The 26,672-nt window shown below is 35.2% G+C and overlaps 1 protein-coding gene across 2 annotated transcripts in view; it reads right to left on the bottom strand.

Annotated features, from left to right (window-relative positions):
• Nucleotides 1-423: 423 nt before the first annotated feature.
• The window catches only part of Rbm41 (RNA binding motif protein 41), a 62,133-nt gene continuing 35,884 nt past the window's right edge, over nucleotides 424-26,672 (bottom strand). For both annotated transcript variants that reach the window (XM_005404705.2, XM_005404706.2), the window contains 3 exons: nucleotides 15,442-15,845; nucleotides 2,345-2,492; nucleotides 424-967 (listed from right to left, as the gene is read on the bottom strand). In XM_005404705.2, coding sequence (XP_005404762.1) covers nucleotides 801-967; nucleotides 2,345-2,492; nucleotides 15,442-15,845 — 719 coding nt within the window. In that variant the 3' untranslated portion in view covers nucleotides 424-800. The remainder of the gene's footprint in view (nucleotides 968-2,344; nucleotides 2,493-15,441; nucleotides 15,846-26,672) is intronic.

The following is a 26,672-nucleotide window of genomic DNA, read 5'->3' as shown; positions in this document are numbered from 1 at the left end:
TTAGCTTATTAAATGGCCATGCAAACACCAATATTTTGATCTAAAAGATTTCATTATAAAAATACACAGATTTTTGAAGACTCTTAAGTTAGTGTTGAAGTATTCATCAAATAGGTTGGCTGACTCATGAAACTACCTCCTGTTACTAGCTTTGACATAACAGCATTTGTTGAGGCTTAGGCCTAGGGGCCTGCTCTTTTACGTACTGGGTATATAAACTTAGGGACAAGTAAGCTCCAGTAAAGAAATATTTCAACATGTAATTAGTTTTAAAGTTTTGTGTACAGGAGACAGGCCTGAAAAGAATCATTTCAAGGGGTAAATTTTATTTTTTTTCTCTTTTTGAGACAGGGTCTCGCTATGCAGTTCAGGCTAGACTTGAGTTCATTTTGTAGCCCAGGCTGCTCTTGAACTTGCAATGATCCTCCTGTCTCAGCCTCCTGAGTGATGAGATTATAGGGATTACAGGCGTGTGCTACCATGCCTGGCCTTCTAGGGGTAAATATTGAAGACACCAGAAATGATAAAAATTTTACAAAATTCTCAAGAATAATCTTATGTAATTTACCTTGAGAAAATAATACTCTTTGTATATTACCTTTAATACTCAGGATATTTTCTGTCCTATAGTGTTTGGTTGTAGAAAAGATGTTCTAATTATGTCCAATAACTGAAAGGCATTGTCCTAATTATTTTTTTCCTCTCTCAGTTAATTTCTGCTCTTTAAACAAATTTATATACAAATCCTAGCTCTGCGATTCGAATATAATACTGATCATCTAGGACTGTGTACATTCATTCTAGCTATCACTGACATCAAGACTACTATTTGTAATAGACGATAGGAGAGAAGCAGCCTGGAGGTCCGACCGTTGGCTTTTGTTTTTTCCAAACTCTATCACCAATATTTTCCCATGCAGTTTATATCCATTTACTAGATGCAAGGCTTCCCATGCTATCTCCTTATCTAGAAAAAGAAAAAGAAAAAAATCAATTTACATAGAGGTTAATAATTCAATTTAATTCCAAGTCTAGTTTAGGTTGTAGTGCATCAGAATTAAATGCAAACAACAAAGTAATACTGTTATTTGATTTTACCATCTTTTCTATAATCTCTAATTTGTACAACTTAGCAAGGTTAAATTAATGGCTAGCAATAATAACAATAAAAACTCGAAATGGATGTTTGAGGATATCTTCTAATTCAAAGATATAGGTAAAGAAATAAGGTCAGGTGCTAAAGAAATCTAAGTTGTATCTAATTATACATGAGCCTCTTAGACACATTATAGGAGAACCAAATCTTTCTCAAAATGGCAACACAAACAAAAGAAATTATCATATTATTGGGGACACTTTGCTTTTATTTTCTTTCAGTGGAAGGGTAGTTGTGGGAATCCTTGTAGGTATAAATAAGTTTAACAATCCTTGTACAAAATCCTTGTAAAAGTGTCAGGCATGAGAATATATATACTGTCACCAAGAATATTCAATTTATGGATCTCAGAGCCTGAATGAAAGAAATTAGGAAAGGGTGAATTATGGGAAAAGTCTGAGGAATCATAAGTAGACAATGTCATTAGACTGAACACATTTTTGTCTCAGAAATGTGCAAATTTTAAAATGTGCAATATAGCTATTGTTATGATTAGCAAAATGGCTATACATTTAAAATACTTAGCTTATAAGACCTTTTTATAGTGTACTTTTCAATTTGTGGATCACATCATGTGGGGATCCTTTTAAATTTAAAAGGAGTGCTCACACTTGAAAACACTGAAAACCATTAGTACAGCGGATTTATAAACCTTCAATGGGATATGAAAGATGACACAAGACCAGCTGGCTTATCACAGAAATCAAGATTCCTATATTATTCCTATACTTCAATTAGAACACTTGAAGCCATATATTAACATCCAAGTGACATTTAGAAGAATGTATCATTATCCATTAATCATAAATTAGTAATGAATTAGTATATTAACTTGCAGTCAGTCATAAAACAAGAACATGTATTCTGATCAGAATACCAACATTTTAGTTAGTGAATAATGTAATTATAACTTGGACTAGAAATACTATTGTTAGCAAAACGAAAAGAAATTTTGGTAGGGTAAGCAGAAAATGCCCACACTGGGGAAACTGAGGACACTGGGGTAACCTTGTCATACATTGTCAACAGAAGGGAGGAAACACCGAAAGGGGACTAAAGGAACACTGAAAACATGTTTTCCTTATTTCACCTCCCTTTTCATGTCAAAGGGCTATATCCGAATCACAGAGGTATAGGTAGTCTCTAGGGAACTGAGGTTACAATTATTATCTACTTGAAGCTACTTACTGGGAAAGGTGATGAAAGCCTGTCCTCTCATTCGTCCAGTCATCATTTGGAACTGAATTGGAGACCCTTTCTTCTCTTGGAATCGAGCGAACAATGACACAAGATCTCTTTCAGTCACCCGAGGGCTAAGGTTCTTCAGGTATAGCACCTAATGTAAGTTGAGGAGTAACAGAAATAACACATGAGGAAAGTAAGACAACTCTTTTATTGATGGTTAGAATGAGGTGATTTCAGGTAAAGATAGTGGATTAAACACATTTAATTTTACACTCTCCAGAGAACTCTCTAAAATTGTAGAGACTAAAAAAAATACCGATCCAAACCAAGAAGGTCAAGAAGGACATGAAAATAATATTCTGGAAGCTGGAAAATGAGTAGAAACAACTCAGCACACTAAGAAAGCTGGAGATTAAACCACCAGTGGGGAAAGCCAAGCATCTACCCAATCTCTACTTTAGAATCCTTAAACAGTTCAGGAATTGATAGCTTCAGGTATCTTTGGAAACGGATGTGAAAGGATGGCTTTAAAATAAGGTTGTTAGGGTGAAGGCTGTTTAAAAACTAGAACTTCAAATAATCTCACAATATGCTACTGGTGAGGGCAGCTCAATGATTCTGGTAGAATACTGGAGAATCATTGTTGGAAGAAGGGTAATGCCACATAATCTTGAGGATCTGAATATCCTTTCTGAAAGCAAGGAGGCTAAGAAAAAGAATGCCTACTAAATGCTGGGCCCTCCAGGGCCTTTTTTATCACTAGGCTCCTAGAAAGCTTATAGTACTCTCTCAAAAAAGCATTTAGAACACTCCTCTGGGGACATTGATGAGCCTAAAGAAGAAAGATGTGAAAATACTGACTTGGGATGGGGAATTTCTCCAACAAAAGGCCGGACCAGATCACCTTAAAGTGAAGTTCAAAGTCCACATGGTCCATTCATGTTCTTAAAACTTCCAAATAGCTTTTTAGTTTATGTTTATTCATAAATATAAACAGGCATCTGAGGAAAACCCCTAATGTGTAAAAAACAGAGAACAGAACATATCAAACAGAAAGTAAATAGGAGAAAACAGAGACCAAGAAGGGAGAAAAATCTGTAACTTATATCTTCAGCAAAATAAGAGAAAGTATTCTATCAATTAGGAATGGGATGCTATTAAAAATTTTAAGAGAAGAAAAAGAGCTCTTGATGTGATTGAACTTAAATTGCTACCAGTTTAAAACAGATTGTTATGTCTATGGTAGCCTCAAATAAAATACCTATAGAAGATACACAGAGGAAATGAGAAAGAAATCAAAGCATATCACTACAAAACCAAACCAAACCAAACCAAAAACAAACAAATGAACAATGAAGGCAGATAACTGAGATGGAAAGACTGACAAAAGAGATAAAAGACAACCAGAAAACAACAAACTGAAATTTGTAAATCCTCCCTTACCAATAATTACTTCAACTATAAATGGATTAAACTCACCACAAGATAGAATAGCTGAATGGATAAAATAAAAATAACCCAATTATATGCTGATTAGACAGAATCATTTTAGATTTCAGGACACATAGACTAAAAGTAAAAATACTGAGACATTCCATGCAATAGTAACAAAAAGAGAACAGGACTGGCCATACTTATGCCAGACAGAATAGACAGTACATCAAAAAACTGTCCCTAACCCAAAGAAGAACATTATATAATGATAAAAATGTCAATTCATGAGGAAGGATGCACTTAAGACCAGACAAACTAAATATATGAAGCAAAGAATGACCAAACTGAAAGGAAAAGTAGCATCGCAATAATAGATCTCAAAACTCACTTTCACTAATGAATAGAATATCCAGATATAAGATAAAGAAAACCATGGGCTGGAGTGTAAACTTGGTGGTAGAGTGCCTAGCATGTGCAAGGCCCTGGGTTTAATTCTCAACATCAACAACAACACACATACAATAAAGAAAAAGAGAACTTGAGCAATACTATAGATCAAATGATCCTAATAGGTACATATGGAACATCTGACAAAACCACAACAGAATATAGATTCTTCAGTGCACATGAAAGATTCTCCTGGATAGGTCACATGTTAGGTCACAAAACAAGCCATGACAAATTTAAAAAGACTGCAATAAAACTGTCTTTTCAGACCACATTGGAATGAAACTAAAAATTGATGGAAAAAAATACTGGAAAATTACAAATATGTGGAAATTAAACAACACACTTAGGTAGATGTGGCCAAAAACATCTGCAGCCCCAGTTACATGGGAGGCTCAGACAAGAGAATCAGTTGAACCCATGAGTTCAAAACTAGTCTGTAAACACAGTGAGATCCCATCTAAAAATAAACTAACAAGTTAAACATACTCTTGAACAACCCATGGTTCAAAGAAATGAAAAAGCGATATTAGGAAGTATCTTGAGACAAATTAAAATGATAAAACAATATACTAAAAGTTATGAGATTCCTCAAAAGCCACACTAAGAGATAATTTTACAGCAAAACACCTACATTTAAAAAAAGGAAAGATATGAAGTAAAGAACCTAATTTTATACCTCAAGGAAGTAGGAAAAAAAAAACTACTAAGACCAAGGTTTCCAGGACAGAAATAATAAAGGTTACACCAGAAATAAATGAAATAGAGAATAAAGAAAAATAAAACAGTTTTGTTTTTGAAAAGATGAACAAAACAGAAAGACTTTTAGCTAGACTAAGAAAAACAGAAGATTCAAATAAAAATCAGAAATGAAAGAGGAGATATTGCAAATAATATTATAGAAATAAAAATATTTACAGGAAACTACTATGAAAAATTATACATCAACAAATTGGACAGCACAGAAGAAAAAGATAAATTCTTAGAAACTTACGACTTAAGAATGAATCATGATGAAACAGAAAATTGGAATATAGCAGTAACAAGTAATGATATTAAATCAGTCATGAAAAACATCCTAACAAAGAAAAGCCCAAGATCAGATGGTTACATTGGTGAATTTTATCAAATACATAAAGAACTAATGCAAATATTTCTTAAAATCTTCAAAAAAAAATGAAGAGAAAGAATATTTCCAAATTCACTTTATGAGGCCAGGATTACCCTTATGCCAATCTAGAAAATAGCAGGATAATAAAAGTATAGGCCAACATCTTTGATATAGGTGCAAAAGTCCTCGACAAAATACCACCAGATTCAAGAGTATATTAAAAAGATCATACACCATTATCAAGTGGGATATATCCTTGGGATGCAAGAACAATGACACAGAAAAAGTGTCAATGTGATACAACACATTAATGGAACAAAAGATTTTTAAAAATTACATGATTGTCTCAATAGATGTAGGCATACCATTTGACAAAATTCAATACCATTTCACAATAAAACACTCAACAAACTAGTAATAGAAGGAAATTACCTCAATAAAAGTGAAAGTCATAAAAAAATTAAAGTCATATGTGAAAACCCCATGACTAACCTCATATTCAACAGTGAGAAGGAAAACACTTTTCCTATAAGAAAAGGAAACTCACCACTTCTATTCAACATAGTACTGGATGTTATAACCAGAGCAACTAGGCAAGACAAATAAATAAATGTATCCAAATCAGAGAGGAAGAAGTAAAATTATCTCTATTTGCAGATGGAATGATCATACACGTAAAAAGACTAAAGGCCCTTTAAAAGAGAATAAACAATTCAATAAAGTTGCAGGATACAAATTAACAGACAAATCAGTTGTGTTTCCTATATACTAAAAATGAACAATAAGATGAAATTAAGAAAACAATCCCATTTACAACCGTATCAAAAAGAATAAAGTACTTAGGAATAAACTTAACAAAGGAGGTGAAAGATTTACACACTGAAAAAGAAATGCTATGGACAGAAATTGCATAAGACACAAATAAATGTAAAGACGTCCTGTGTTCATGGATTGGAAGGCAATATTGTTAAGCTATCCATATTTCCCACCATGATCCACAGTTCCATGCAGTTTCGATCAGTCTCAATGGCATTTTAAAAAGAAATAGAAAAGTTCTTAAGACTCATATAGAATCACTAATGATTCCAAACAGCCAAAAAAGAAAAACGCCTTGAAAATAAAGCTAAAGATTTTATACTTCCTTATTTCAAGACATTACAAAACAACAGTAATTAAAATAGTGTGGTACTAGCATTAACAGACACATAGATCAATGGAACAGAACGGAGAGCCTAGAAATACACCCATTCATCCATCATCTATAGTAAACTTATCTTCTACAAGTGTGTCAAGAACACAAAATAAGGAAAAGATATTTCTTCAAAAAATGTTGAGAAAACTAGATAGTCACATGCAAAATAAAATTAGATCCTTATTTTAAACCATGTATGCACATCAAATCAAAATTGATTAAAGACTTCAGCATAAGATCTGAAATTATAAAATTCCTAGAAGGAAACAAACAGAAAAGCTTCTTGATGTTGGTCTTGGCAATGACTTTGATATCCTAACAAAAGCACATGTAAAAAAATAGGTAGGAGACTACATCAAACTAAAAAGCTCTGCACAACAAAGGAAATAACTGACAGAATGAAAAGACAACCTACGGAACAGGAAAAAAGTATTTGTAAACTACTTATCTGATAAGGAGTTAATATATAAATATGGAACTCATATAACTCAGTAGCAAAAAACAAAACACCAAGTAAGCCAATTAAAATAAGGGCAAAGAACTTGAACAGACATTTCTCCAAACAATGCATACATAGCCGATGCACATATATAAAGATGCGCAATACTACTAATCATCTACAGAATATAAATCAAAACCATAATGAGGTATAACCTTATACCAATTAGGATGACCATTATAAAAAACAACAACAGAAAATAACAAGTGCTGGCAAGAATACAGAGAAATTGCATCCCATGCATACTGCTGGTGGGAATGTAAAAGTGTAGCTGCTGTGGAGGATGGTATGGAAGTTTCCCCTCAAATTAAAAGTACGTCTACTATATAAACCAACCATCCCACTTCTTGGTATATACTCAAAAGAGATGAAATAAATAAAGATCTTGAACAGATATATGTACTTCTACATTCACTGCTGCACTGTTCATAATAACCAAGTGGCAGGAACATGCTAAATGTCTGTTGACAAATGAAAAGATTAAGAAAAGTGTTTATATATATATATATATATATATATATGCTTCAGCCTTAAAAAAGAGAATCCTGTTTGGATGAACCTTGTAGATTATATGCAAAGTGAAATAAGCCACTTATTGAAGGATGACTATTAAAAGATTCTATTTATATGAAATGTCTAAAGTAGTCACCCTCACTGAAACAAAGAATTGCGATTGGCAGGGGTTGAAAATGGGGAAATGGAAAGTTTCTGTTCAATGGGTATAAAGCTTCAGTCATGCAAGATGAAAAAGTTCTATAAATGTGTTGTACAACATTGTATGTATAGTTACAATACTGTATAGAACTTCTATAGAGTTGTCAAGAGGGCAGATTGAAATGTGTTCTTTAAACACAATACAAAAAAGATGGAAGAGAAGAAATAACTTAGACATTAGCTAGCACTATATACTTTTTAAGCTTAAGGGACCAAGGAAAAAATTCCGATGGGAATACCTAAAGTAAACAGCTTAAAATCGAGCCCACTTAAATGACATAATGACTGAAATGTATAAATTAATATTTTAAACACTGTTAATAAGGAGTAGACTCTTTGTCTCAAAAAATTAAAAACCTGGATGTTCATATACTTAGCATTTATGCATGTTTGTATCTTAAAGGCAAGGGCATAGAATATTTGACTTTTGATTCATTTTAGTAATATCAAGTGATCTTGAGTCTAAATTTTCATATATTAATCATGAAAAGCTTCATCCAATTAAATAACTACAGAAAAGAATATGTGAAAACAGACTCAGTTTCTTATTAATTAGGAAAAACCCATACTAAAACTGTTCCCTTGGATGTGCACATTTTGAAAAATGAAAAGAATCTCTAGTAAATGCAACTCAGTTTTTCCTTGGGTGTAAGCTCTCTGCTACAAAAATATATATACACACATACCATTTATAGTTATGCATGCATGTGTGTATCCACAACACATATGCATTTAAATAGATATACACAAAGATACTACTAGGCTCAAAAATAAGATGAACATACATGTGAAACAGAAAAACAACTTTCAAGTGATCATAGAGGATGAAGCAGTTCTAGTATGCCTATGTAATACAATATAGTACAAAGCACTGTTTAGCATGTTTTGAAGTTTATATAAACGATTATACTGAATGTATTCTTGGGGAGTTACCATTTCAAAAACTTAAAATTGACTTTAATTTTTACAGCAGTTTTAGATTTACACACAAATTGTGTAACAGAGAACTTCCATACTCTCTGCTCAGCTTCCCCTTTATTAATATATCAGTATGTTGCATTATAATTAATGAAATAATACTAATAAGTTATTCACAAAACATTATTTAGGTTTCCTTAGTTTTATACCCTTTTCTAGCCTATGATCTCCTCCGGTTATTACATGACATTCCATTGTCATGCATCTTAAAGCTCTTCTTGGCTATGGCAGTTTTTCATATATTCCTTATTTTTAATCATCTTGACAGTTTTAAGTACTGCCAGGTATTCTGTAGGATGCCCCAGCATTAGAATTTTCCTGTTGCCTTTCACATGGTTACACTGCAGTAAGTCTATAGAGAAAAAGTAGTTTTAACCCCATTATCATAAGCATACACTATCAATATTATTATAACTATTATTGTTGGTCTTCATCACCTGGCTGTGGTAGTGTTTATCAGATTTCCCCACTGTAAAGTTACTCTTCTCTTCTGCCTTTCCTTCTTGTACCCTTTGAAAAAAAGTAATTCTAAGCAGCCAAAACTAAGCAGTGCCATTTTATTCTCCCTCTCTGATGGAAAGTATCTACATAAATATGTCACTTTTTTATTGGAGATTTATCTCTTCTCCATTTATTTATTTACTCAATGTGTTTTTATCACTTAGACTCATTGATATTTATTCTGTACTTTGGATTATTGTCTAACATTTTTTATTTAGTTTGTGCCCAAATATTTCTAGCTTTAGTCACTGAAAGGTCTTTCAGCAGATTCCTGTGTTCCTTTGACTTACTCCCAGCAATGCTGGAGCCATTTCTGTTAAGGATCCCTGGCTCCTTTTATTGCAGAATGGTATTAGAAACCAGTATCAATTCTGGGCAAGCTTGTTCCTACTGAGGCATCCTTTCATTTGGGCCTGCCTGGCTCACAGAGCAAAAAATATGTGTTTGTACTAATTTGTGTATATACATTCAAATATTTCTGTGTGCAACCATTTGTATCTACATTAAGTTAAACATAAGTTCAAACAATGTCCTCAACTCTATTACCACATGGATCATTCCAGCTTCCCCCTTTTACTTACATGTGAATTCCAATAGTGAGAAACCTGGCATCTACCATCTACCACCCATTTACTTAATTGTTCCATTCCATTATGCATGTATAGCAGTATTAGCATTGTTAACCTGGACTCCCATGGGACACAACCTTATCAATTAGGGTACAGGGCATAAATGTAGTTCCATTTGCCTTTAGTCTTCCAGATACTAAACATTTCCAAAGATACTTAGGTCAGGACCTCTTCCCCAATTCTTTCAAGAAGGCTGTTTTACATATTTGTAATGTAGTTAGATTCTATTCTCACAGTCTTTCTTTCCTGGAATCCCTTAACCCCCTAAATAATTTTAAATATTTGTAAGTAATAGTCATTCTTCATGCTGCATAATTATATGCACTTTGGCAAATATATGGTTTACCTCCACCTAATGCACAATAATTTTATTCCCCTAAAAATCCCATGACCAATCCATTCCCTTCTGTTTCCCCCTCAAACTCCTGGCAACCAGTTATCATTTTGACATCTCTATGGGTTTACATTTTCCAGAATGTCATATAGTACATTCACATAATATGTATTTTCTGTACTAGCGTCCTTCACTTATTAACACGGATCTAAATTTCCTCTATAACATTATATGACTTGTTATTTTACTTTTTACTGCTGAGTTATATTCCATTGTACAGACCTATCATACGTGAATGCTCATTCACCTATTAGAGGATATCTTGATTGCTTTCGGTTTTAGCAATTATAAATAAAGATGCTATGAACATTCACATGTCAGGTTTTCTGTGAGATAGGTTTTTTTTTCTTAATCAATTGGGTAAATAAGAGTAAAACTGCCAAATTGTATGGTAAAACAAAAATTTCATTTGAAAGAGACTTCCAAATTGTCTTCCGAAGAGTGAACTATCTTTTGCCCACTTGTAAATTGAGTTGCTCATTTTACTACTGTTGAGTTTTAGAATTTCTTTGCTTAGTTCAGATACAAGTCTTTTAACTAAACATGTATTTTGAAAATATTTTCTTCCACTCTGTGTTAGGCCTTTTAATTCTCTTTAAAGTATCTTTCACATAGCAGAAGTCTATAATTTGAATAAAGTATAATTATCAAATTTTTTCTTAAATAAATTGTGCTTTGGATATAACATCTTAAAAATATATTACCAAACACAAGGTTACTTAGATTTGCTCCTGTTTTCCTCCAGAAATGTTATGTTTTGATTTAAGTATATAACCCATTTTGAGTTAATTTTTATGAAGGATGAAATGTTTCTATCTAGATTTTTTTTACATGCAGATATCCAGTTATTACAGCCCCATTTGCTGAAAAGACTATCGTTTCACCATTGTACTATCTTTTGTCAAAGATCAGTTCACTATATTGGGTGGGCCTAATTCTAAGTTCTCTATTCTACTCCAATGATCTATCTTTTCTTTTCCCTCCAATGTCATACCGTAGCACTTGATTTAATTAGTCTTGAAGTTTGGTAGTATTAGTCCTCCAACCTTGTTCTTCTTTAGCATTATGTTGGATGTTCTGTATCTTTTTTTTTTTCTTTCCATATAAACTTAGAATTAGTTGTTAGTATCCACAAAATAGCTTTCAAAGATTTGGGGGGTACTGTCTGCAATCTGCAGATCAATTTGGCAGGAACTGATAACAATATTAGTGAATGTAAAGTATCTCTGTACTTACTTAATTTTCCTTAAGCTGTTCATTAGAGTTTTACATTTTTCTGCATACAGATTAAAAATATATCATGTGAAATATATATTATACTATATTAAATATAATATGTATATTAAACAATGTTGTTTTTAAATTTCAAATTCCTATTGTTCATTTCTGGTATACAGAAAGCAATTTTTTCTCTTTTTTTTTTTTTTTCTGGTACAGGAGATCAAACTCACGACCTTGCGCTTGCCAGGCAGGCACTGTGCCACTGAACTAAATCCCCAGCCCCTACAGAAAGCAATTTACTTTTGCATATTCAATCTTATATCCTCTACTCTATACTTAATTTACTAATCCCAATTTGGTTTTAGTTTGAAATCATAAAATAGTTCTTAGATAATTTTCTATTTTTTTTCTAGTCTTTTTTTTCTCTTTGTATTTCAGTTTATGGAGTTTCTGTTGCCCTATCTACAAGCTTACTGATTCTTTCCTTGCTCCTTTGCAACCTAAGGGCATTCTTTAATTTTATTATAGTTATTATTAAATAGTTATTAAATTATTAAAATAATTATAGTATTATTTTAATTTCTAGCATCCCTTTCTGGTTCATTTATAAAGTTTCTATTTCTCTATAGTAATCATTTGCTCTTGTATGCCATCTACTTTTACTAGTAGACTTCTTAGTACACTGACAGTTTTCCTAAATTCCTATATACATCTGGTAATTCCAAAATTTTCATATCAGTTTGGATCTCAGGTTTGTTTTTTCCTCTTCAAGACTTTTTTAGATTTTTCTTTTAGCATACCTTGTAACTTTTTTTTGGTGAAATCCAGATATGATTTACCAAGTACTGAGCTAAGCAGGTCATTAAGGTAAGGTTGTGTTAATCTGGCCAGGACTTGGACTATAGGGTTCCTTGACTATAGGTTCCATGAAAATGTGGGAGTCATCTAAGTTTTTAGCTGCTATAGGTTTGTCACTCCCATATTAATCTATATCCCACCTCCAGTAATTCATCAAAGTTGCTACTTAAGTGTTCCTAACATTTTATGGTTCCCATGCCTTCTATTCTTATAAGCAGAACTAGGATATATTTCTGTAATTGTGTGTTTCCCTGGATTTACAGGCTAAAGTCTACCCTGTGACTTCAGCTTTCTAATGGGTCCAAGAAAGTCATCCAATTTTAGTTTGTTCAACTGTTTTGTTTCTGCAAGATGGGAGTGACATCTTCTAAGCATGTGACATGCTGGAGCTGAAAACAGAAGTCTGAAACAAGCTCTTGTTCAAAATTATTTCTGAATTTCATACATGTTGATAGCTATAATGTTTTGGCCATTGTCTTTATAGTATGCTATTTTATGAATATACCATGCTTTGTCCACTCTCCTGTTGAACATGTATGAACTCTCATGAAATCTCTGCATGTACTCTCATGAAATGTCCTAGTATGCATGTGTAAGATTTTCTCTAGATCAGCAGAAATAAGACTGCTGACTTATAGTATATGAACACCTTCAATTTAACTAGATATTGCCATGATGTCCTTGCAAATGGTTGTACTCACTTATATCACCTCAACAGTGTATTAGAGTTCTCATTCCATATATTCACCAATATATTTGGTCTTTAAATATATGTCAATATCCTGGGCATTATATAGTATATACCAGTGTGATTTTATTTTACATTTTCTTGATTACTCATTAGGTTTCTTAAGTTTATTGGCCATTCACACTTTTGATTCTGTGAATTGCCTATTTATATCTTCTGCCCATTCATATCAGGTTGTTTGTATTTTCTTATTAATTTGTGGGAAAGATTTCCTTAACATCATGTAGAAAAGTACAAACCACCAAAAATACTGACAATTTGACAACAATGAAATGAAGGTTATCTACTCAATAAAAGACATCAGAAAAAATGTTAAAAAGATGAGCCATTCATCAGAAGATACTATATTCATTAAAAAACAGTATAGATTTGAATCCAGAATATAAAAATAATTTCTATAAGTAAATACAGAAAAACAATCAAATGATGGACAAAAGAATGGAAAAGCTAACCCAAAGCAAATAATACGAAAGACAAATCTTCAGGAAAATGGATAAAATGAATTTATGGTATAATTCTACAATACAATGCTAAATAGTTCTTTGTATCAGAAATAAACTTCAAAAACTTTTAGCATATTGAGTGAAAAATTCAAGCCAGAGAAAGAATATAATATCATCTATATAATTTTAAAATATATAAAACTATATTATTTATGAATACAGATGACTCTTGACTTATGATGGGGTTATATCCCAACAAAACCATTGTAAGTTGAAAATATCCTAAGTTGAAAATGCATTTAATGCCAAGCGTGGTGGCACATGCCTGTAATCCCAGCACTCAGGAGGCTGAGGCTGGAGGAGCACCTTGAGTTTGAGGCCGGCCTGGGCTACACGAGCGAGTTCAAGGCCAGCCTGCACTATATAGCACAACTCTGTCTAAAAAAAAAAAAAAAAAAAAAAGAAAGAAAGAAAAAGAAAACGCACTTAATATACCTAAGCTATGGAAAAGCATAGCGTAGCAACATAGTACACTGTAGGGTATCAGTTGATTCCCCTTGTGATCATATGGCTGACTGGGAATGACAGCTAGCTGTGGCTACTCAGTATCACAAGAGGGTACCATACTACATATCATTATCTTGAGAAAAAAATCAAAATTCAAAGTAAGGTTTCTACTGAAAGCTTACTGCTTTCACACAATCAAAATTAAAAACATGTAACTTTAGCCATTGTAAGTTAGGGACTATCTGTACATAAAGACAAAATGTAAAAGAAAATTAAAATAGCAAATGGTCACATATGGAAAGGAGAAATGGGATTGGTGAAGAATACATGGATGTCTTTAGGTATATCTACAATGATTTATTCTTTTTTACTTAAGCAAGTATAGAGATTATTATGATGATAAATATGGCTGGCTTGGTACACAGGTGATTGCTATATTATTTTCTAAATTTTGGCATACTAGTAATATTTCATAACATAAAGTAAATACAAAAAATCAAGCTATCCTTGATCAAATAGCAAGAACATATCAGAAATTCAACCACTCAAAGGAAAGTGCTTTAATATCCCTTACCCACAACAGCTTTTAAAAAATACACTGATAGAAACTGGCAATACTGTTTTGTTTTTGTTTTTAATTAGATACAATAAATTAACACTCTAGGGCAGTGGTGGCAAACCTATGACACATCTGCTGCAGTGGGGTGTTTGTATCCCTGAAAGCTCTAAAAGGTTTGCCATCACTGCTTTAAGGAGTTGTATTATCTCTTTGGGTAACATGGTAATGAAGCATATCCCATTCTAGATGTAACATATAGCTTGGATGTGAAATAATGAATTGATCAATAAAACAATGACTATATACCATGTTATTTGGTTACAGATTTGCCAATTCTGCAAAGCTTAGAGGACCTATATTTTCACTTTACTGCTTTACAATCAGCCATTTAAGTCATATGTCAAAGCCAGGTGGAGTACTCTGAAGAGCAAACTCACACAGTAACAATTAACCCTACTCAAAGCCAGGTGGTCAATTATTTATTGACTAATTCCACAGGCACCATGGCTACCTGCTATGATGTTTCTATGCATACAACTTGATTACTACCAGACTAGGAAACTGAAGGCTACTTTTCCTTTAATTCAGAAATTGTAATAGGTATGGATTGAGTCTGATCAAGATTTCTTTAAAATTCTAAGAGCAGATTAGGACCTAAGAATAGCACAAAGAGCATCATAAGAAATATGCTACTAATATACCAGTAGTATGCAGAGACTGAATAGTCAAGATCAAGGATAAACACAATCACTATGCTTATATCATGATCTTTGATAAAATCAAAGCTAATTTCAAAGTATTACTGCAGGTAGAGGTAAATAAAAATGGACATATCTCATGTTGTTTTTCTTGGTTTGGCCTATACCTTGTTTGGTTCCCCTGGATTATATGAAGAAAACACAGGAATTTTTCGGATCTCTTCCTCTGACAAACGATTTCTTTGGATCTCATCTTCTGGGACAAATTCTATTGGCTGCGTCAGCTTCTTAGGCTCCGTCCAACACTGCTCAGGTGAAAAATCATTAAATTTTGCCAAATGTAGACTGGGACCTTTACCCTGTGCTGCCTGTTTTCCCTTGTCCTGGAGTAATGATGGTTTCTCAGCTGTGCCACTATCACCCACTGATGTAGCTGAGACCAGTGAGTGGGAAGCAAAGCGTTCACTTCTCATAACTTGGAACTCTTCAAGACGTTTTTTCATTATCATCTCTTGGTAAAAACTTTCCAGGTTGTTCATGGGATCACCTTTGTTCTTCTTTTGGGGTTCATCTGGATCAAGACAAAGAGATAGGAAAGTTCTACAAAGACTGCTAGTTCAAGCTTTGACAAATAAAAATTAAATCCTAGATCTCAGATATCAAAACTCTGCAAGGAAAGATATTTACAACCTGTGACAAATGACAGTCTATAGCTATCTTATTTCAGTGCATCAAGCAAGGCCAGAATGATGGTGAGCAAGTGAGGCACCTAGGAATCTCAGGATCATGCAAGACTGTATGTACTTCTAACTGATAAGGACACTTGAAACATATAACCAATATGGTATTATTACAAATCATGAAAGTAATAATTTGTCATTATCACCAATTTCATATTTAAATTGCCTTATCTCAAAGATATTTTTCACACTTGGTTATTCAGAATCTAAATCAGTCTTTGCCTATTAACGTATCTTAAATCCCTTTTATTCTGAAACAATGCCCTTTTCTTCCTAGCCATCCAGGGTTTTTTTCCTCACCCAATTATTGATTTATTTGCTATACAAACAAATGAATTTGATGGATTATTTCTTGATGGTATTAAATTGTTCTCAGTCCTCTCTATTCCTTTGCAGTTGGAATTATGCTATTTAATATAGCAGTCATTAGCCATATGTGTCTATTTAAATTTTTTGCTTTTTTTTTTTTTTTTTTTTTCCCGGTACCCGGAATGGAACTCATGACCTCACGCTTGCCAGGCAGGCACTGTGCCGCTGAGCTAAATCCCCAGCCCCCTGTCTATTTAAATTTTAATGTCACTTTCTCAGTCAAATAGTACATTTCAAATGTTCAGTATAGCCACATGTGACTAGTGGATGCCATATTGGACAGAACAGATAAAAACCACTTATATAACTGCAGAAAGTTGTATTTATCAGTGCTGATCTAAAGTTCTGATTAGATTCATGTTCAACATTTTTAGGCAAGAATCCTTCATAGATACATGTATACTTCCTGTGTAACATACTGTTATGGTTTAGATCTAAAATGTTCCCCAAAAGACTCATACTTGGAAGTAGGCACTGGTTGAAGGGGATGGATCACTAGGGACTGACACTGAAGGGTGTATTCTTGTCCCCTGCTCCTTGTATCTCTGCTTTGTGGCTGCCATGGGGTGAGCAGCTTTCTTTTGTCATGCCCTATCACAATGCTCTTTTGCCTTGGAACCAGCCAATCATGGACTGAACCCACTGGAAACTGTAAACCAAAATAAATCTCTATTCTTTTAATTTTAGGTTTTGGGTATTTTGTCCTAGGGAAAGGAAACTCACTAATACAGAAAATTGGTAGCAGAGAAGAGTAGCTGTTGCTGTGAATATACCTTACCATGTGATTCAGAAGCCTTTGGAACTGGTTTGCAGGAGTTTGGGGAGGTGTGGAGATACCAGCTAAGGAAGCCTTAGAGTACTATAAACAGAGATTGATGGGAGATCCTGGTGGGAGCAAAGAGGACCAGAATGCTCATAGAAGCAAGGACAGTAATGGCCTCGATCATGATGTTTCAAATGGGAAAGAAGATTCTGTCAGAAACTGTACTTGAAGGCATGCATATCACAGTCTAGGAAAAAACTTTTCTTCTTATAATGCCAAGTGAAATAAATCAGACAAAGAAAATTAAATATCACAAGGCAACCCAAAGGATAAATAAAGAACAAAATAACTGACAGCTTATAAGAAATAGGGAAGTAGATCTTTTGTAGATGGGAAAGGGCCTTGGGATGGAGGGAGAGTGGAAAGTGGAGGGGAAGGGGAAGTAAAAAAGATTAAGATGTGATATGTACCAACTCCCCATTATGAATGTACTAATTATGCATTGCAAATATGTATTAATAAAAAATAAGAATTTGCCTTAATTTGGCCCATTTTCTAAGGCTTTGAGTGAGGCTGAATTTAAAGGTAGTGTACTAATTAATGTGGTGGAGGAAATTTCATGGCAGACCGATGTTCAGGATGTGGCATGTGTACTGCTGGCTGTTTTTATCCAGATCTATAATGAGAGGAGGAAAAAGTAGAGCTAAGGATATGAAAAGTTTACAGTTTTTCTAGAAAGGAAATACCTGCAAAATTGGGGCAAAGGAGATTATGGTTGCTGAAAAGATTAGCACTAAAAAGAAGCCAAGTACTTTATATCAAGCAATAGGAAAGATACCTTGAGGGCATCTCAGGAAATGGCCAGTCCCCACTCCTTGCAAACTTAAGCGTGTAAAGGGTCAACTCTTCAGAAAGACTACTTTTAGAAGACACTCAGGGTGCTCTGCTCATTCGGGGCTACCTAGGGAAGTTTATGCATGAGTTCAGCCACCCAGACACTAAGAGGCCTCTGCAGTTGTGGGCCAAGGGGACTAAGCTACTGCTCAAGGTGGTGGCAGACCTTGGTATCATTCAAGTGGTGCTGGTTTCTCAGTATGTAGAATGCAATAGTTGTGACATCATGAAAGATATTACTCAGACTTCAAAGAAAGCCCTGAAAGGCCAGGCAACATGCCCCTAAGCGGGTGATGCATAAAGCTGTGAGAGTAAAGCCAAAGGTGCAGAAGAGACCCAAAAAGTTGGAGATGTCAGGAAAATGGAATGTCTACTGAGGAAAACAACACATAGTGAGCAGAACTGGCTCAAGATGGAACTGATGTGGGCTACAACCAACAATGCTATAGGGGTAGGGCTGCCCAAGCCCTTTGGAACTTACAGTTCACCACTACCTACCTTGGGTGCTGGACATGGAGCTACAGGATTTAATGTTTGCACTGCCGGGTTTCTGTGTTGCTTTTGTCTGATTCCTTTCCATCCCCTATTACTTTCTTTTGGAATGAAAATGTTTGCCTTGTGCTAGTGTATGTTGGAAGTATTTAACTTTGTTTTTTATTTTTATAAGAGCTCACGGCTAAAAGTTTGCCTTGAGTCTCAAAGACGATATTGGATTTGGACTTTTCAGTAATGCAGGAAATGTTAAACCTTTCACAATCCTTAGAGATTGACTAAATGCATTTTGCATAATGAGAGAGACATGATCCTTTTGGGGGTCAGGGTTGGAATGCTATATTTTAGATCTAAAATGTCCCCCCTATTCTCCTATTCTACAGGGGGCCTGGCCAGAAGAGGTAGGTTACTAGGAGCATGACATGGGGGAATGTATTCTTGTCCCCAGTTCCTCCCTCTCTCTCTGCTTCCTGGCTGCCATGGGATAAACACTATTCTCTGTGATGTCCTTTACCATGCTGTTTCTGCCTTGGAGCCATGCAGCCACAGACTAAACCCACTGGAGGCTATGAGCCCAAAATAAACTCCCTCACCTTTAATTTGCAGGTATCAGGTACTTTGTCCCTGTGATAGGAAATGACTAATGTACATGCCATAAAGCACATTCTGTTTTGTGATCTCATTTTTAGTGACACTGGAATTAATCAGGTTCAGGTAATGGTAGTTTTTATCCCTCCATTATAATGTTTTCCCATTCACTTTTCAACTATGAGTTTCACATCCATTGACGATCATTACCTATATTTATTAATTTATTGAGTTGCAAAATGGGGCTTTCCTAATGTTGTTATTTCAGTTGTATTTATTATCTGGATTTCTACAATGAACTTATCACCATCAACTATTTGGTTTCCCTAAATACCACTTGTTTAGCAAGGGCAAGGTAAATGCTTAATTCTCTCACACTCTTTATTAATCATAAGAGTAATTTCCTAATCCAAACCCAGAAAACTTCTCCAAGGACCCCTGTTTTCTCTTTCTGGAGTAGTAGTATTTAGAAACCACAGTGTTGATAGGTATGTTCACTACTGTTTAGTTGTTCACTCTAGAATTTACAGTGAAAAAAGTTAAGACAGTTTTTAAAAACAGATCGTGAGTTTACAATAATATTTCTAATTCAAATTTAAGACTACAAAGTTTTTACTTAAACTCCTAGTGGAATCTTGATTTTTCATTTGCGTTTTCTTTATGCTTAAAATATTGGATCTAATATTATCAAAATGATTTATGGGCTTCTTCCTACAATATATGTACAGTATAGAACTTTTAAATTTCAAAAACAGTATTATTATTATCAAATTTAGAGCTAGTGAATACAATTTTATATTTTTTTGCAGTTACTTTTCCTTAGAATATACCTTATTAGGAATATATAGTTATTACTTTAAAGGCAGTATAAGTAATTGCCTTCTTTGTGTGGTTAAACTACCAACTTTATCATTAGGTTTATTCATTTCAGGTTGCTTTGCATTTTATGAATTTTCCCTCTTTTTATGATACTGGAGATTAAATTCCGGGTCTTGTACATGCTAAGCAGGCATTCTATGCTACATCCCCCAACATTTTCCCCTTTTGACCATTCAATTATGCAAAACACATGGATCTAAAGTGAAAACTGTTATATGGTACCTTCACAGAAGGTACTTCCATTTTTGTACCCTTCATCTCATTCACTTCCTTCCCCATAAATATTTTTATTGTTTGCCTTGTTTTACTGTTTAATTTTTGAAAATAAAGGCAAATAGGCACAGAGATACATATATACAAATACGTTAGTTATATCCCTCTCCTACATAAAGATAACTTACTATAAACTCTTCTGTAACTTATTTTTTACACTTAATATACCTTAGTGATAATTCCTTATTACTGTAAAGCACTTTTTTCTCCTTATATTTGCATAATACTCAACTGTGTAGATGTACAAGAGTTTATTCTGTGGATGTACAATAGTTGACATTCACCTTATTATATCCAGTCTTATGCTGTTATGAATAATGCCTTGAAAAGTGGCCTTGCATATATAAGGTTTGATATTTTTCCAGAATGTTTTTCAAATAGAGTCTAAGAAGTAAAACTGCTGAGACAAAGGGTAATTTGGTATGTAACCTTTCTACATAGTATTCTTTCATTCTGTAGGGGTTGTAGTATTCTGTATTTCCACCAGCAAGGCACAAGAAAATTTATGGAAATATTTCTTAAAACATGAAAAGCACTAACCATTAATGAAAAGGTTGGTAAGTTAAACTACAATAAAAATAGGGACTTCTCTTCATCAAAAATATCATAAATAAAATGGAAAAGTAAAGTCACAGAGTAAGAAAAGATACTATGCAAATAACAATTACAGGACTTACATCTAGAATATATAAATAGGTGTTACAAACCAGTAAAAAAAAAGATGGAAATCCTTAGGAAAATGAGCAAAAGATTGAAAAGATATCCCACAAAAGAAGAAATACACATCGCTAATAAGTATATGCAAAAGTGCTCAACCACATTAGAATTCAGAGAAATGCAAGTTAAGAGTAGATTCAGATACATACAAAAATTGGCATGCTGGGAAAAATGAAAAAGAATGCCAATGTTAGTAAGGCTGGACAGCAAGTAGAACTGGATGAATATGAGGTATAATCTAAAACTACAGTGAGTATTTACATTTTAAAAACATTTATGACATAAACTGCCATTAATTACCCTCAAAACACTCCCCCTCACTACAAATTTATCTCATCATCCTTGTCTCTTCTGAAGCAGGTCAGGAAGCCCTCTTTTGTGAGTACACTTAACTGCATTGTTGTGGCTGCCTCAATGTCTCAAATCAATCCAAAACGTTTACCTTTTATCATCATGTTTACTTTGGGGAATACCCAGAAGTCCCATGGTTCCAGATTCCAGTGGACAAGGTGGATGAGGGCACACTATAATGTTTTTTTTTAATAAGCTTGCCTTTTGACTGCATGGTACTCAGTAGCAGTGTTCATCATATTTTTTATCACACCTCATAAAGACATGAAAGAGGACTTCAGAACTGTTTCAGAAAGGGGCCAGAATTGCTGGACAAGTGTGTTTGAAATGAGGGGGAGTATTTTGAGGGGGAATAATGGCAATGTGTTTCTTCCCATAATAATTTTTTAATTTAAACATTCATTAGATATTTTGACCATATAATAATGTACATACTCAGATATACTTCTTCAATAACCATTATAAGCTGGGCACCATTCTGGGTTCTTGGTATATATCAATAAAGATCTTGGGAACTAATGAGCAAGATGGTGGCTAAGATATTCTGGTGATGTCTTCCTATGGATACTCCAAGTAGAACAGCTATTTACCTACTAACCCATTAGCACACAAGCTAAGGAAATCAAGTGAGAGAGCCTATGAAAAAACACATTGAGGAGGACATAGAGGAAGGAGTTTCCCTGTCACCCTCACCCTTCTCCAATTCCAAGTAGCCCAACATGGAAAGGTACGCCTTTCACGTGTGTGTGGGGGGGAGAGATAGAGAGAAAGAGAGACAGAGACAGAGACAGAGACAGAGAGAGAGAGAGAGAGAATGAATTAAAATCAGGCCACTGACTTTAAATCTAGTACCAGGCCCATCACATTGATACCCAATACTGAGCAAAGTTCCATGACTCTACCCTGCATGCCAATACCTGCAGACAAGGCTGTGGGAATTGCCATTAGGCTAAACAGTAAAGAGACTGCCTCCATAAACCCTCTTTGAACCTCCAGCAGCAGCACTCTATCCTTTGGGGAGCAGGGCAGGAGAGCTAGTACAGGGGTCTGTCCCATAGCCCACTGCCAGTCCTGCTACAGTGAGACCCCAACACCTGGTAGAAACTGAAGGCCTCTATGGCATAGGCCAGAGCTGAGAGACAACAAGCCCTACCATCAGGAAGAAAGCTTTACAACAGTGGGAGAGACTCAAGTTTCTGCTGCCTCAGTTCTGTCCTTCAAGTCAGCCTGCAATCCAATCCTTCTCTTCCCGTGACCATACTGGTCCCTGTGTCTATGAGACTCAGGCATGACCTAGCATAGGACCAGCCATAGTAGCCAAGGGACTGTCTCTACTACATATCACTCAACCTTGGGCAGCACAGCTATCACCAAGCCAGTGCTCACAGATGGGGCTCTAGAACTGTCCTAACACCTGGGAAAAGCCAGTGTGCAATGGGACAGAATCACTGTTTCAGCCTACACGATCACTGGCTATGGTGTGAGTCTTGGACAGTGTACAAGTCCTTGTAGCTGTAAGACTCATGCATGAGACAGTTTAGCATCAGTTCAGATAGCCAAAGCTGTGCCTTCACCAACACTACCCCATTCTTGGATAACACAGTGTGGTATAAGACTCCACTGACTGGGGTAGGACAGGACAGTACTAAGTGCTGGGCTGATGAAACATAAAACTGGGCAGATCCTAAAGGTCCCACATCTTACTTGCCTATGAGTGGAGCTTCTGGAGCAATTCTGGTGTATGAGAAGACACACAGCCTCAGCTGATTGGATTTCTCTTCTAGTAAGCATCAGCTGTGAGTGGTTGCAGTGGTTTGGGTCCTGAGTCTACCTCAACAGTAGGCAGTCCATAGAAATGTGGGCCTTGGTCATAACTCAGTGTTGTACTGGTCTTGGTGGTCTGTGGGCTCAGGGTATGACAGAACTTGGTCGCTTTTGTGGCCACAGGCATGACAGAAGCCTGGGGCTGGTCAATCTATGGTGACTGCCCACAACCAGGTAGAATCCTCCAGTGCCTGACCATAGGCCAGTAACAGTGGATGGGGCATTAAGGGAAAAGCTCGTGGGGACAGACTACATTCTTTAGGTATTCTTCTGTTTTTTTTTCTGAATGATACACCCACAGAGTATTTGGGACAAACCTGGGTTTGCATTGCCCTCTAGCACTAAAAAAGTTAACACACCAACAGCAGACTCCTAGCAAATCTGGATCTGGGCACCATCTAGTGCTGAAATAGAGGAAATGACTATAGATAGGCTCAGAGAAAATAAGCAACCTGCTTAAGAGTATTTAGAAATACAGGAACAAACAAAGCAAGATTAGGAAGATTGGAATAAATATATGATCCTTTAATGTCCAGACAATATCACACACTAACAAGCATCAAGAGCTTTTAGAAAACCATGACTTTACCTAGTAGTACTCAATATAAGGTACTAGCAATTGACTAGGTGGTAATCTGTATCCAAAAATGCTCAGAGTATTCAAAACAGCTGTTTTTTCTTTTTTGTATTTTAAAGAAAAGAAAAACAAACAATAAAAACAATGGTGTGAAATTTCAAAACAAGAACCAGCTGGACCAGAGTAATGCAGTGCCTGACCTATCTCCCCTGTACTGTGGGAGGGGAAGCCAGTGCAGTAAGCAACCAGGGCTTGGCAACCAGTTTAGCCAGAGAAACCCAGGGCCTGACCCATCCCTGTACACTGTGGGAAGGTCAGCCAGCATGGGAAGTGCCTGGGGCCTGGCACCTGGCTGGGCCAGAGAAACACAGTGCCTGACCCATCTCACCTGCACCGTGGGAAGGGCAGCCAGCATGGTAAGCACCTGGGGCTTGGCCAACAATTTGGCCAGAGGGACCAGGGCCTGACCCATTCCGCTGCACCGCGGGAAGGGTATCTAGTGTGGGAAGTGCCTGGGACTTAGGAAGTACTGTGGCCACAGGAACACAGTGCATGACCCATTCCTCAACACTGCAGGAAGGGCAGCCAGAGGGGAAAGTGCCTGGGAAGTGGCAACCTGCTCCACCAGAGGAACCCAGAAAATGCCAAGACAAAGGAGCAAAATGCAATTCTCAGACTTCTAGCCCATCAAGAACAAGTCGAGGAGACTCCAACGTAGAAGAAATTGGAGAGGCTAGGGATATAGCTCAGTGGTGCAAGCACCTGCCTGGCAAGCACAAGGTTATGAGTTCAATTGCTGGTACCAAAAAAAAAAAAAAAAAAAAAAAAAAAAAAAAGGAAGAAGAAGAAATTGGAAGTCTCACACTTGAAATTTCTGAAATGATAGAAACTGAAGTAAAAAAAAACAACTCCAGGAGGTTATAGAGGAAAGCAGATCAAAAATAATCTCTCAGATAAGAAAGAAATGTCAACCATAATGAAAGAAGTGTTCAGCATATCTAAAGAAGACATAGATAAAAAAATAGAGGAGTATAGAAAGATGATGGAAATCTTGAATGAACAATATAGGAAAAAATTTGAATGCATGAATCATTCAAAGACATAGACAGGAAATTAAAAATTCCATTGAAAGTTGGCAAAACCACTCGAACAAAACTGAAGAGACTGTCAGCCTTGAAGATATTATTGCAGCAGGCCACCATGAAAAGAAAGATCTCTTAAAAATAACAAGGAACCAGGAAATAGCAATTCAACAGCTGCAAGAGGATGCAAAGGAGAACAATATAAGACTGATGGGTGTCAATGAAAAAAACAAGTCAACATAAATGATGCAAAAACACTATTTTCAGAAGTAATAGCAGAAAATTTCCCATGCATGGGAAAAGAATGAGATAAAGAAGGTCACTACGTATTTGTTATGGGAAAGCTTCAAGAGAAAGAGATAATAATCATAAATATATGTGCATCAAATATGTGACCATCCAAGTATATAAGACAAATTTTAGTAGATATGAAAAATCAAATAATCAATAACACAATTGCAACAGGGGACTTTAACAACCGATTGACACAAAGAGATAGATCAACTAGACAAACAATCAGCAAAGAAATAAGAGAACTGAACCAAACTTGTGAACAAATGGACTTAGTAGATATTTACAGAGTGTTCCACACAACAACATCAGAATACACATTCTTCTCAGCTGCACATGGGACATTCTCTAAAGTAGACCACATACTAGCCCACAGAACATGCTGAAGGAAGTGCAAAGGAATTGAAATTAGCCTATGCACATTATCTTACCATTGTGTGATGAAATTGGAAATTAATGATGAAAGGAACCAAAAACACTCCATAAAAACATGGAAATTAAATAACACCCTCTTAAACAATCAATGATTCACAGATGAAATTAAGGAAGAAATTAAACAATATCTACAATCAAATGAAAATGCAAATACAACTTACCAGAATCTGTGCTACGCAATGAAAGCAATCCTCAGAGGGAAATTTATAGCAGTGAAAACACACATCAGGAAAACAGAACAAAAACAAAGAAACAGCCTAATGTTGCACATCAAAGTTCTAGAAAAAGAAGAGCAAGTCAAGTCCAAAGCCCAAAGAAGGGAAGAAATTATAAGGATAAACCAGAAATTAACACAATTGAAATGAAGAAAACAATACAAGAATTAATGAATCAAAGAATTGGTTCTTTGAAAGAATAAAATTGATAAACCCCTAGCCAACCTTATTAAAAAAAGGAAAGAAAAAACTCAAATTCATGGAATAAGGAATGAAAAGGGTGAAATCACTACAGATCCTGTGGAAATTCAGAAGATTATCAATACCTACTTTGAAAATCTTTACTCTCATAGGATGGAAAATACAGAAGAAATGGACAGATTCCTAGATATGTATGAATTACCAAAACTGAATGAAAAAGATATAAAAATCCTAAATAACCCAATATCAGTTAATGAAATTGAAAATGTGATTAAAAACTTACAAGAAAGAAAAGCCCAGGTCCTGATGGATCCACAGCTGAATTTTACAAGAAATTTAGAGAAGACTTAATGTCAATGCTCCTCAAACTCTTCAATGAAATTGAAAGGGAAGCAATTCTCCCTAAGTCATTTCTGGAGGCAAGTATTACCCTGATACCAAATCCAGAGAGAGACCCAACCAAAAAAGAGAATGGCAGGCCAATCTCCCTAATGAATATAGATGCAAAAACAATAAAATACTAGCAAACTATGCAGCAAATCATCAAGAAGATTATATAACATGACCAAGTGGGATTCATCCCAGCAATGCAGGGATGGTTCAATCTATGCAAATCAATAAATGTAATACACCATATCAATAGAGTCAAAGACAAAAACCACATGATCATCTCAACTGATGCAGAAAGAGCTTTTGACAAAGTCCAA

This window comes from Chinchilla lanigera, unplaced genomic scaffold, assembly GCF_000276665.1.
Source record: "Chinchilla lanigera isolate Chin_1 unplaced genomic scaffold, ChiLan1.0 scaffold00089, whole genome shotgun sequence".
Lineage (NCBI taxonomy): Eukaryota > Metazoa > Chordata > Mammalia > Rodentia > Chinchillidae > Chinchilla > Chinchilla lanigera.
The sequence above is the reverse complement of the archived record's forward strand: the minus strand, read 5'-3'. Positions and strand labels throughout refer to the sequence as shown.